Genomic DNA, 13,911 nt, shown 5'->3' on the forward strand with positions numbered 1-13,911 from the left:
CGAATTTGGAGTCAAATCCGAGTTTCGGAGTCAAGTAAAAGCCACAAATTCTCCCTCTTAACTCAACCAACACCGCACCATCCCCTGCTCCCAGCTCCCATCAACATCAACAACCCCGCAGATCCCCTCAACTAGCACCGACCCACACCCAGACCACCTCCAATCACCACCGCAACAACTACAACAACCACCAACCTCTCCTCGCCACCCAAAGCAGCCGATAACAACCACCATCATCAATCACACCGCCATCATCCCTGTTCCCCCCAACTCGCGCAGCTCCACCACACAACACAGCAGCGAGCTCCGGCTAGCAGAGCCTAACCGCAACCACCGCTGCTACTCCTTCACGCACCAAGCCGAGCCGCCAGCAGCCGCAGTTAGCAGACCGACCATTTTCGCACCTTCGAGCTCCGCCCAAGCTAATACCAACAATCGCAGCAATTCACGCCATTATTTCAACCCCAAATGGCCAAATAATCAGAACGTTCAGGGCGGCCGCTCATTATAATCGAGCGGACGCTTCCTACAAATTCAATTTATTGAATTTGAGGCAGAAAGATCAGAGCGGTCGCTCCGATTAGGTTGCGCGGCCGCTCCTCTTGTCCATTAAAAATCATGTGATTTTCTCGTGAATGCTTAAGCAATCTTCAATCAATGGCTTTGATTTGAGTGCGACTGGAGGTGAAGCATTTGAGCCGCTTGATTGTGATGATGTGATGTTGAATGGTGAAGATGAGAGCAGCCAAATTGAAGAGGAAGATTAAGGGATCGGTTTGGTGGGTTTTAATTTGGGGACTTTTGTTTTCTTTTTAATTTTGTTTTACTTCCCTTTTTTATTTCCCTTTTTCTTTCTTTCTTAATCTCCTTTATTTTCTATTCTATTTTATTTTATTTTATTAGCCTTGTTTATAAATATCCATTTTGTAGGATTTAATACTCTCATCAACTTTCATTACCCTAGATTAGATTAGTTTTAACCTCTCTTTTATTTTCTCTCTTGGGGTTTTAGGATTAGTTTAGGGTTTTTAGAGAAAGAAAGTGAGAAAAATCAAAGGAAGGTGGAAGTTTTGAACAATTGTTGGTGACAAATCAATTTGACGAATAATCCATTAATTAATTAGCATTCTTACTTTCTCTCTCTCTCCTATTTATTACTTTCATTTATTGTTTTTGCTTACTTTAATAAGTTTAATCTTTATTTTTAGCTTGTTAATTAGTTGTTAATCTTTGTTTAGTTCTTGTTTATTTGTCCTTAATGCTTAGTTTAATTGCTTATTTTGCTAGTTTCTTTTGGAATTTCATGTTCTATTTTGATATGTTAGGCTAGGTTTTTAATCTAGGGAAGGGGATGAAGAGAATATTGATGTTATTAATTGATTAATCGTGTTTAGATTGTGATTGAGGCTTAATTTGTGGATATGGATGATAACTTTATTGCTTAGGGTCTTTCTAGCTAATTGCCCTTTGATTTTTATCATGCTCTTAATTTATTGTGCGGGAGTGAGTTAATTGAGAGTAATTTATCCATGTTTAGGCTAGTTTAATTGCATGGGAGTGAATTAATTTAGTCGAGTTAATGAGCATGTTTGATTGTGCGGAAGTGAGTTAAATGTGTTAATTTCTCCTAATTAAGCTCTTGATAATTTGTGCACATTTAGTTGCTTGAACTCATCAATATGTCTTGATTCCCCTATCCTAAGTGATTTTATCTCTTGATTTTATTCGTCTTATTTTGTTTAATCATCACCCAATTTCACCTCCGACCTAGTTGCTTAATTAATACAAATTTGTGTCCTTAGTCCTTGAGGATCGACTCCAAAACTTGCCCCTATACTCGTTTAGAGGTTAGTTTAGGAATTATAAATATTATTTGATAAGGAGGAGATAGTAAACGACTTATCTCCCAACCCATTATCACCTTTGCGGTGGTGCGAAATCCCATGCCTTGCTACGACAGCCTTTGTCGTGGTGTGGCATCCCTTGCCGTGGCGCGACAAAGCTTTTCCTGTGCGCCTGCACACTTAGAGCAGGGCATTTCTTCGATGCGAACTTGATGTGGATGGTGCGCTCCTCGTGATCGTCACTAGGCATGGCAGTCCCAAAATGAGGTTTACGGTGGGTTAAACATCATGATTTCATGAGAGCGCAAGCATCAAGTCTTGGAGTAAGCCATCTCTTGCTTTGTGAGCCGTAAGTAAGCTTCCACTTTGCACCTTGAGCCTCTTCCGAGCCGAAAAATCATCGTAACGGGTCTCAAGCTTCGCCTTAAACCTACAAACAAAGGAAAAGAACAAATTAAAGGGAAAAACACGAGAAAATCCACAAAAGTGGACGAAAACACAAAATAAGCAAGAAATAGAGAAACTAAGGAATAAATGAACAAATTAAGCAAATAAAAGGGAAAGAAATAAAAAGAAAGTAAAAACAACCTAAAAACTCATCAAATGAGTGCCTTAAATGACACTCATCGGTTGGGTTTTGTTGGAGAAAGGGAGATTGTGTAAAAGTTGAAAGTCGTCGACTTTTATAATAGAAAAAAAGAGTGCAAGGTAAAAAGGCTGACTCTGTTTTTTCTTCACTCTCACTAGATTTGTCTGGGCTTTATCGCGTCCAATCATTCTCCGACATACTTTTCCCTTTGACTTCTCTGCTATCATCAATCTCAATAAGATTAATTTTGGACGTTCTGTTCCTCTCTACGTGTTTCAACCACATAATCTTGTAGGGGAAGGTAAGTTGGGGTTAACTCTGATATTTCCATGAGTATCACATGCCGCATACATAGCTGCTTGGAATCCTCTTGCTCTCCTAGTGGGGTTGAGATTGCAATAGCTCTCCTAATGTCTAATTCTTCAGCACACTCTACAGAGGGCAAAGACTCCTTTGTATCTGAAATCCACCCATTCAAAGCTTCCTTGATCATATTCGAAGTAAATTCCTGGAATAAGAGGTCTGTTTATACTTAGCCATACTTTTGCTTGGAACGCCTTTCTTTCCGGTGGATGTAGGGAGTCCTTATCAAAGCAGAGGACTCTTCCTATCCTGGCCAGGACTCTGCTTGCTTTTGTTAGGTTTCGTAGTGACCCACACTACGCGGAAAGAAACCCGCCAAGACCCGCCCCCATAATAAATGCAATTAACAAGCAAAACATAATTAAAACATAATTAAGGATAAAAGATTATACCTTTGACGCGTGCTTCGCTCAACTATGAGCTCTTACTTGAACCCCGAAAATACGAGGTCTCCAACGGGATCGTACCCTCGAACCCGACCTGAGCGTCCTAAGTCTCGAAGGTTAGTCGAGTCCCGGACAAATAAAACTATGAGTTTTACGAATCAAGGTTTACTCAAATCAAGAGTTGCCTTTTAATTCCACTCAAGGTTTATCGCATTCCCAATACCTTAGCAAGGTATTTATAGGGAATTGGGTCCTTGATTTCCAATCTCCCATCAATGTGGGAGAATTGGTAAATTCAACAATTTATTTAATTCCGAATTAAATAAATAATTAAATCAATCACAACGCGACAAGTGGCACAATTACATGCTAATGAGTGATGCCCAAGGTTAGGTGGGGGGGACCATAGCCTTGCTCCCCAAGGCTTTGCTTGGTCCCCACAACCACACACAAACCGCCTCAAGGAGGGTTGTGCTGGCTGCCGGCTAGCACCAGCCAGCAGCCTTGCATCCCCTGCCAGGCAGTGCGTGCTGGTGCTGGGCGATGCTTGGCGCTGGTGCGTGCTAGTGCTAGGCACTGCTAGCACGTTATGCTGGCGCTAGCCCTAGCATTCCCACGCATTGCCTCGCACACACTCGCATGCTACGCACAGCCATGCCTGCCAGCCCCTCACGTACGCAAGGCCTAGCATGCGTGCTGCTAGCGAGCCACGCATGCTGGGCTTGGTGCTGGGCGATGGTGCACACGCACACGCATACACGTACGTGCCTAGCACTACGATATTGCTGTGCGTGGTGCTAGGGCTGCGATGGCGCCTAGGCATGATGCTAGGGCTGCGATGGCGCCTAGGCACTCATGCCTTGCCTAGCACACCATGGTGCGCCTAGCACACACATGGTGCGCCTAAGTTTGCGATGAGCAAGCCTAGCCTAGCTACGGCTATGCTCGTACTTGTCGCTTGTGATTTTGTGACGCTCGTTTTCGACGCCCTAGGCTCGATATCCGGCGTCTGTATTCGTAAAACTCCATCGACTCATTAAATCCTTCGGATTAATTCGTCGTCTCAGATCGGTTGTTCGATTGGGTTCGACCCGAAGGGTTCAGTTAAGATTAAGCTGTAATATTAATTATACCTTAATATTACTGATCGGAAGCGGCCTCCACATAGGCATTCCGATCACTTGACCTTACTGAAGAATTAGCTCTGTAATAATTCTGAACCCTCTATCAAAATAATACACTTGTTGGAAGAACACCATTCCTTTCAGCTATATCAACCGTACTGTAGTGAATTGGAAGTCCCTATACTTGTACCCACAAATAAGCTCCACCCAAATTCATTGTTTGGAGAGAATGCCCTATTAAGCATTGCTTGAAGATCACTAAGGCACCCTTGTAGTTGTTGGAGATCTTGTTGAATAGTCTCCTTGGTTGCTTCAAAATAAAAGAACAAAGTCCCACATTGGTGAGTTAAAGAGGTTTACCTTCTTTATATATCTCATTAATCATGTTTATACTTGAGTAACTTGTGTGGGCTAGATATGGGTATTCCCTAGCGCGCCACCGCCCGGCCCGGTTCATGTTCGTGACACGTGCGCGGGTGTGGGTGTAGGTTGGATTTTACACATGATTCTAATTTTTTATGGAAACTTTTGGATAACGGTCACAATATCATTGCCGATATTGTAACCGTTATTATGTGGATTCAGTCAAAGATTTTCTCCTTGATTTACTCCGTAATTATACCAATCAATTTACTTGGCTGATTATCTTCCCCGTAATTATCTCTTCGTTTTACTGTTTTCTTTGACTGATTACCGAGATTTTCTCCATTGATTATGCTGCTCTTCTCGGTTTAAATATTTGGCTCTTTCGGTTTTCATACAGACAGAAAAAAATCCCTCTTCTTCACGGGTTTTCCCATTTTCTCACAAAAATATTCAAAACACTTTTCGGGCACTGTATTATTGAGTTCTCAATTCATCCTTACGAAGTACACAGTTCGGATGAAGTCGTGTAACCCTGGGGGTCGATTGTCGTGAGTCCTTGTGTATGAGTGCGGGGCAAATTCGACTTTAGGGCAGTGATTTTTGTCACGCCACGACATTATTCTTTGGTTTTTGAGATAAGTTTTACTTCGTTATTAGCCTTATTTTCTAGCAGTAGTTTCCATACCATATCTGAGGAGGGCCTCATAATCCTGCTCATTTGTTAAACAAGTAGGAAAATATCATCTATCTTCTCGACTATAATCAGCCCTTTGAACCTCCAAGCTGAATAAATCCAACTCTGTACTTCTTCAACACTAAAAGCTTCACCCCTCCAGTCTTTGAACTTCGCTGCTACTAGCATAATATTGCTATTAAGAGCACTAGACTCCTCCTTCTTTGCACAAAATTGGTCCCATTTTCCGGATGTTAGCAAATATCGCTGGGTTGTGGTTCATTATCCAAAGAAGAAAACAGAAAGGGAAGAAAGAAGAGAAGAGAAGAGAAGTAGTAATAAGAAGAGAAGGGTGGACAGTGAAAAGGACTAGAGTAGAGTGTAGAAAACGAAGTGTGTATAGAGTAACAGGAAACTGAATAAGGGGGATAATAGAAAAGTTTAGAGAAAGATGCTCTCAAACTAGAGAGAGAAAATGAGATTCATTACTTGTATACTTAGTTAGTATTTAAAAACACAAATCATACATATGCCACATGTCATCACAACTCAGTCATATGCCACATGTCATCACAACTCAGTCATATGCCACATGTCACCTCCCTTAATCTTTCAATCATTGTATTCCCTTTTTAATATAAATATTAAAATAAATATATTATATAATGTTAAAATATTTATGCATTATGTAATTTGCAAATTTAAGTAAAAAAAACAAAGTGTTTCATTTCCATCATAATAAAATAAACTTGAACTAATTAGTACACAACTACACATTATATAAACATATAAAGTATAAAAGAAATAGTCTTTTATCTCTTAAACTTATAATATAACTTAAACTAATATGTCATTTTCTATCCCATAATATTCATGTATATATACATAACTATATTCCTTTATCTTCTTCTACAGTTCTACCCTCACTTTTTTTTTTTTTTTTTTTTTTTTTTTTTTTTCAAGTTTTAGCAGTGAACTTCATTCATCTCAATGGTCATGAAACAATAACTTCGTAGTTCCAACTATTGAAAAACATACATATATAAAAATAACTTAAATAATAACCCGTGCATCGAACGGGCCAAAAGGCTAGTTAATGTATCATGCATCTACGAGTATTAAGAAAATAGTGAACTACTTCATCCGTTCTTTATAGTTGCAACAATTCCCTACATGGAAATGTCACAATAATTGCAACATACTATAAAATGAAGGTTTTTATGGTTAAAATTGTACTATTACCTTTATTTAAAATTCATGGCCCACTTAATAATACTACTAACAACCTCTTAACCCCATTTTAATTGTAATATATCATGTGAGGTCCACTATTTTTAATTACCATAATAAAGTGTTTGTTACAACTATAAAAAAAGGAAGAACTAATTGGTTGTTGGTGCAGTGGGGACTGGAGCTGCACTTGGTATGGAGGACTGCGTGTCGATCCTCCACAATAACGATAGGGAGGGGATTGAATCTAACCACCCATAATTAAGTCCCAAATCCGAATTAGCTCAAAGGATGAATCGGGTGGAAAAAAAAACAGAAAGAAAGAAAAAAAGAAAGAAAAAAAAAAAAAAAAGGAAGGAAGAAGTATAAATAATATTTGTTGGTAGGCCATCATATTTCTTATAGTATTATAATCAAAATATATGGAAGCTGAGGACCCAGGTTGAAAACCGACGTCCCAACATCCTCCACCTTCACTGACATACATACGTCTCCCTTCATATCTCGATTTGGTTTTGTTCTGCCGTTTGAGTGAGAGCGAGCTGGCGTTTGGTACACATTACATTGTCTTCCTTATTTGGTTAAGTGTTAGATCAAATTCCAACCCCCATTTTGATTAATTGCTCTCACCTCAAATCCAATTGCTTTTGACCACTTTCTCTTTTTTCAATAATTAATTCACCTAATTTCGGCAAATTTGTTTGCATTTTTTTTAACAGAAAGCTTCCCCAAATCCCTCAATTTTTCTGGATCAATTTCATTTGTAATTTGAGCTTTAAAAGACAATTTGGGATCTGGGTTTTTCAGAAATTGGATTTTCACAAAGATCCAATCACCCAAATCACTACTACTCTCATCAATTTCTTTGATTTCCTTATTTTAATTGGGGTTTCTTACCAGATTTTGCATGTCCAGCAAGTCAAAATCATATTGTTCTACAAGAACGATGTTTGCAACTAATGGATGGTTTTATCCAATAGTTGGTATAGCAACATTAGTTGCTTTCATTTACATGTCATTTGGTGGTGAATTTAACATTAGAATTAGTGTGATTAAGGAACCAAATTATAGTTTTGTTGAGAGGGTTGGGAATCAGTTTATGTTGGATGGAAAACCCTTTTATGTTAATGGTTGGAACTCTTATTGGTTAATGGACCATGCTGTTGATGGCTTCAGTAGGCCAAGAGTGAAAGAAATGCTTCAAGCTGGATCTAAAATGGGTCTAACTGTGTGTCGAACTTGGGCTTTTAATGATGGTACCTATCATGCTCTCCAGCTTTCTCCTGGTGTCTTTGATGAGCAAGTTTTTCAGGTATATAATTCGATTTTTACGAGTTTTGATGTTCGTGTACCCCACACAGTCATTTTGGGATTAAGGCTTGTTGTTATTGTGAATGAGCTTGTTCTGATGTTTTCTTATTGTGCTAGATTTTGGATATATGATCTCAAATTGTAAAGTTTGTCATAATTAAGGATGTTTGTAACATTAATTCATAGATGTGCTTGTTAATCATTACTATTGAACCAAATGGGAATCAATCTTAATCATGTGATTTGTAATCTTTATGACGTTTTATAATTATGAGGGTTGAAAAGCAATGGTAAACAATAGATAAAAAAGGAAATCATTGTGTCCATATTTCTATTACTTTGAAGCATCATTAGACCATTGTATATTAAAAAAAATTGCTGTTTAGTGAATCTTGACTGGATTTTTGATAACTGATTTCTGTTGTAGGCTTTGGATTATGTGATTGCCGAAGCACGAAAAAGTGGAGTAAGACTGATTTTAAGTTTAGTTAACAATTTGAAAGCATATGGTGGAAAAACACAATATGTGAAGTGGGCTTGGCAAGAGGGCATTGGGATTAGCTCTTCCAACGATTCTTTCTTTTACGATCCATCTATTCAGACGTATTTCAAGAATTATATCAAGGTATCATCTCTCTCTCTCTCTCTCTTTTTTTTTTCCTTGAGTAGCCTGTGGATCTGTTGTATGTTTTCCATTGTTGTTTTCAATGACAAATGAAATCGATTAGAGTTTTTGGTACCAGTCTACCAGGATTGTTAAGAAAAAAATTAAATCAAAAGGTCTTATAATATGTGCGATCTTCTGCAATGGTTTGGTTGAAGCTGTTTAGAAATTTAAGGTGAAATAATCTCTAGATAAGAAGCACTAGAGACTCGTTGTTAGGTTTCTATGAAGGATCAGGTGAGATAGAGAAACAAGAGAGTATGGCAATTAGTTATAAGGCCGACTAGTGCTATATTGACACGGGTTGCTTTTGATTTGCTTGACTATGCATATATCCTCATATAAGCTAGCAAGTGGGTTGTCAATTAGCCAAGTTCTTGAAATGCTAATATTTGTTCATTTGAATTAATTTAAATCTTTTTTAATAGCAATGTCAACTCTTACTAAACATAAAAAAAGGTTGACTCAAGTTGACCAGAATTTTAATATACATGTCAAGATTGAGCTTTTGCCGAGCTTGACTTTTGTTTTTTTATCTGTGATCAATAGAATGAATTTTTTTTACCTATTAGAAGTGGAGGTAAACGTAACGGCTCAAATCACATTGCATGAGGTACGTTGTATCATCAATATGCAAATTTTGAGTCAAGATCTTCAGGTCAAAATTTTTTATCACCACTTGTCCAAATTGGGATTGAAAGTGATTTAGGCATGTATAATATTATAACCTATATTAATGATTCCATATCATTTACTAATAACTTTGTTTACAATTTACTCATATGGGTAGAATCAGCAAAATAACCATGGTTCCCCTTAACAATTTGCTAGCAGGGAACAACTATGAATTGGGCCCAGCATTCTGCATTCTTGGGGGATAGATCCCTGCTCCCATCTGCTTGTACCTTTGATTTGGATCTTTTCTTGATGTGTGAATCTCTGATTCCCTTTATTGATATATGGGAGGGTATTAAACTTTGAGGAAGGCTATATACTATAAAAATTATAATAGTTATGGTCCAACATGAAGTGTCATGTCCATGTTGACTATCAAGAAATGATGTGGGCACCTCAGGTGATATCAATTAGAATAATAAGAAGAAAGTACTTTCTTTTATGTAATCACATATTCACATATAAACTACGTTAATGGCTTGCTGATTTTAATGGGCTAAGCAACATGGTGTTGTAGTCTGGTAAGCTTTATGATAAATATATTTTTTTTTAACAAATTGAATAATCACAAGTGTATTGATTTGTCTGCACCTTCTTTGAGCAGGAGAAGCAAATTGTAAAATCAGGAAAATCCAAATACATTATAATGTGGACATTTTCTGCTTGAATTAATTTCCAGACGAACTAGTCTTCATAGTAATTGGGATTTCATGGCTTGGAAATTTAGAATGGATCATTCTTCTTTGTTCGGTAAATAATTGCAAGGTCTAGGGAGAAAGAAGTAAAATCTGAGTGGAAAAGTTTTGCATCATTTTAGAAGGAAATACGATCTTCCTTTAACAGATACTTAGGATTATTTTATTTTATTTTTTTTCCTTTTTTTTGTTGCACCTTCAATTTTCCATATTGTGTTTTTTGGTTTAGTACACTTTCCTTCATTTTCATAAACACCACTTGTTTCACTCTCTTTCCTTCATTTTCATACACACTCCATTGTTTTCCTCTCTATCTTACTGTTTTCCCTCCTTAGTTACTGTTGACTAAACATCAACAACAACAACGCCTTGATCCAAAAATGATTTGAGGCGGCTAATATGAATCATCATGAGGAGAGTCGTCCACAAAAATAATGTAAAACAAGAATTCTGAAAAGAAAAGTGAAACGTTGAAAGTGGATGAGAAACTACATAACGAGCAAAAAAAACATAGGGGCAGTGTAAATAGAAATCCCAAAAGAGGAAATAACAATAAAATTTGGGAAAGTTTTATAAAGGGGGTTAAGGGGAGATAAAAAGAGGTAAAACATGCTAGTAAAAAGAAATTAATATAAATAAATGAGGTCCATCAATCATCTATGAACGTACTATAAATAGGATTAAAAGATGTTCCTCGAAAGCAAATGGCACTAGAGATGTTGATTGTTATTTAAAATATGTATTCTCAGTTTTTGATGCCTTAAAAGTTTTTTGATGTTGCTCAAAACCACATGAGACAATATCAGAATTTAATGGTTAAACTTTAGTTGCCATTGTAACTTTTGGATATTCTAAATGTCTTATTGAAAAACTTACATCCTTAAATATCCTTGGCATTGTTTGATAGTGATAATTTGACATAAGAGATAGGTTTTCAAATGTGAACCATGATAATCTCATGCAATAAAGCTAGCTACTTATTGATAAACTTATTTCTGCAAATAGATTAACAAAGATCAACTAATCTCATGCAATTAAGGCTTGTTGTTAGTCTTGCAAAAGTTGTAATCATGTGAATTCATTATGATTGTGTCAAGTAAATCAGCTTGTCTAGGTTGGAGGAGACTCTTAATGATATCTTAGATTTAGAATTAGTACAGTATCCCTGGTTTATGATTGTGTCAAGTAAACCAGCTTGTCTAGGTTGGAGGGGACTCTTAATGATATCTTAGATTTAGAATTAGTACAGTATCCCTGGTCCGTTGGACCTGTACATTGCTCTTTGTATGAAGATTAATACCACATTGTGGATAACTTTAGTAATTGCTTTTATTTTTATTTTTCTTCTTAGGTTTGTGTGAAGGGTGGAAAGTTTCCAATTATAACTTTCTCCAAATCTTTCTTGTTAATTATTTAGAGAGCTTTGTATTGACAAAGGACCGGAACTTTGATGCAGTTTGGTATTGATTGATTCAATTTAACAAAAAAAAGAAGACACTGCTTGCTACCTTACTGATTTACTTTGTGTGTAGTTTCCTTTCATCAATCTTATTTCATTTATAGGCAATTGATGATTAATATGACATTTTGTGCAATCATTTTTTGTTTTTAACTTTTCCAGACAGTGCTTACAAGAAAGAATACCATTAACGGGATTGAATACCGCGATGATCCTGTGATTTTTGCTTGGGAATTAATCAATGAACCACGTTGCATGTCTGATCCGACAGGTGACACTCTTCAAGTGAGTTCTGGAGTCTCCTTACATCAGTGTTTTTCCTGATTAGAATTGCTCTTTTAAGACCTGTTTTGTAGTTAGTAATAATTAGTAGTAATGACAATTCTTTAATTAGCAAGTTTGTGAAGATAATTTCATGCCAATACCTATGTTAATGTTAGTCCCTCCACAAATACCTCTTTTTTCGTCACAAATTTTCATTGCCATTTATTTACATTTAAAGGTGGTATACTGTGGTAATGAAAATTTATGGATGAGCTGGAGGTAGAGTTCCATTTACACAGTAATGAATGCATGTTTTCTTTGCAAAAGTACATACAAATCCATTACCATTCCCACTATTATGACCGCTTGTCAAACGTGCCATGAGTACATTTGGTTGCTTTAGACTCTGGCTGTATCTAAGCAAAGTTACTATTTTGAACATTTTTTTTGGCGTAATAAATTAATTTTGATCATGGCAGGATTGGATCAAGGAAATGTCCGAATTTATAAAGGCAATTGATGAGAAGCATCTGGTTACCGTAGGCCTTGAGGGATTTTATGGTCCAAAGAGTGCTAAGTCATCTCTAAACCCCTCAGAATGGGAAGCCACTATTGGAACTGATTTCATACGCAACAATGATTTACCAACAATTGATTTTGCTTCTGTTCACATGTATCCTGATCAATGGTGAGCAGTTTCTCTTGCTAACAAACTTTTAACTTTACATGGAAGTTATAGCAAAGCAGCGGTTGCTTTAGGAATCTTCAATATTCCTGGAGTATCCAAGTTAAAGCAGAAAGTCTAGTATCAATGTATCATTCTGCTGTTGCATCTTGCATTATATATCTCTATGTTTAATCTATCCCTATTGTCAACAGTCAATCCATTTTGAATGGTACATCTATAATGAAATAAACTAATCCTGTTTTCCTTTCTTAGGCTTTTAGTGGATAATCTTGAAGAAAAATTGGAGTTTGTCAGGAAGTGGGTGTCATCTCACATTGATGATGGTGATAAACAACTTAAGAAGCCTGTAATGTTGACTGAATTTGGGCTGTCAAGTCAAAACAAGGACTTTGATCCTTCACACCGAGATAGGTTGTTCAAACTTGTTTTTGATATCATATACAAGTCTGCAAAAAAGAATGGGTCTGGTGCTGGTTCACTTATTTGGCAGCTCTTCGTAGATGGAATGGACGATTTTCATGATGATTTCGGGTTAATCCCATGGAAAAAGCGATCCACTTATGACCTGATAGCTGGGCAGTCGTGCAGGTTGGCTTTATTGCATCAACGTTCGAACTTGCAAGGAAGTTTGAGAGATCTGTGTCGGCGATCGTGAATTCTATACAACTGCAAGAGAAATCGTAATTTTCTTACTGCTAGCTTACCGATTTTAGTTTCTGGAAGTATGTTCATTTTTTATGTTGCATTGAGCTGTGCAGATGATCTTTTTATGGGTAGAGAATTGTGCTGTCTATATTCTCGAATTCATATAGACAGAAAGATAAAACTGTAGACTGCAGACGGATTCACACTACTTGTCAAACTGCCAATGCTCAAAATGGCTATATTCTCGCAGATGATGTCGGTGGCCATCGTGAACAAGAATCATCTATGACATCCTTGCAAGTTTGAAGGTCAGAAATTCGGACGAGAGCAGTTTGGAGGCATGATATCACCATGTATATTGTCAATGAGCAGAAACTCGTTTTGCCTAGTAGTTTTTGAAATGTTTTGATTCTCTTTTATTTAATTACCCCATAATTTTCATTTTACTTTTTTTTTTTTTTTTTTTTTCATTTTTTTATTAAGTACCCTACAACATCTTTGTTTAAGAAGGCTTTTAGATTTCTTTACGCAAAGTTGATTTGTCACGAAGAAAGGATTTGTGAACAACTTGGATGTGTCGGTGGCCTCAGTGCAGTTTGTATAAATGTGATATGCAGTACCAATTTTGATTTCAGTTTGTATACCCTGACTATGTAGGTGCAATTCATATTTTTAGAATAGAATTCTAGCATAAACTTATTTATCTTAATTTTCTCAAATTCCACTTATTATTAATCTCTTATTATATTCACTTTATTTCGTACATAAATTTTTGATTAAGAACGGATTTTCATTAAGTTATTGTAAGACGGGTTAAACTTATCTTAAAAATAGGAAATTTTGAATTTTAACACCACAAAAAACACGAAAATTGTTTTTAACACTACAAAAGAACTTTTATTTTAACACCACAAAAATTTTAAATAATTTCCTTT

General features: G+C 36.6%; 1 protein-coding gene across 3 annotated transcripts; it reads left to right on the forward strand.

Moving 5' to 3' along the window:
- The first annotated feature begins 6,916 nt into the window (after positions 1-6,916).
- On the forward strand, positions 6,917-13,685 carry LOC110685166 (mannan endo-1,4-beta-mannosidase 2-like). Of its 3 annotated transcripts, none has more exons than XM_021861624.1 (6): positions 6,917-7,887; positions 8,314-8,511; positions 11,542-11,664; positions 12,123-12,331; positions 12,584-13,011; positions 13,090-13,685. In XM_021861624.1, the coding sequence occupies exons 1-5, from the start codon at positions 7,483-7,485 to the stop codon at positions 12,984-12,986; spliced, it is 1,338 nt and encodes a 445-aa protein (XP_021717316.1). In that variant the 5' UTR covers positions 6,917-7,482; the 3' UTR covers positions 12,987-13,011; positions 13,090-13,685. The 3 variants fall into 3 exon arrangements, with proteins under 3 accessions (XP_021717316.1, XP_021717317.1, XP_021717315.1); XM_021861625.1 differs by having other exon boundaries at positions 13,227-13,685; XM_021861623.1 differs by having other exon boundaries at positions 6,918-7,887; positions 12,584-13,685.
- The last annotated feature ends 226 nt before the right edge of the window (positions 13,686-13,911 follow it).

This window comes from Chenopodium quinoa, unplaced genomic scaffold, assembly GCF_001683475.1.
Source record: "Chenopodium quinoa cultivar QQ74 unplaced genomic scaffold, ASM168347v1, whole genome shotgun sequence".
Classification (NCBI taxonomy): domain Eukaryota; kingdom Viridiplantae; phylum Streptophyta; class Magnoliopsida; order Caryophyllales; family Amaranthaceae; genus Chenopodium; species Chenopodium quinoa.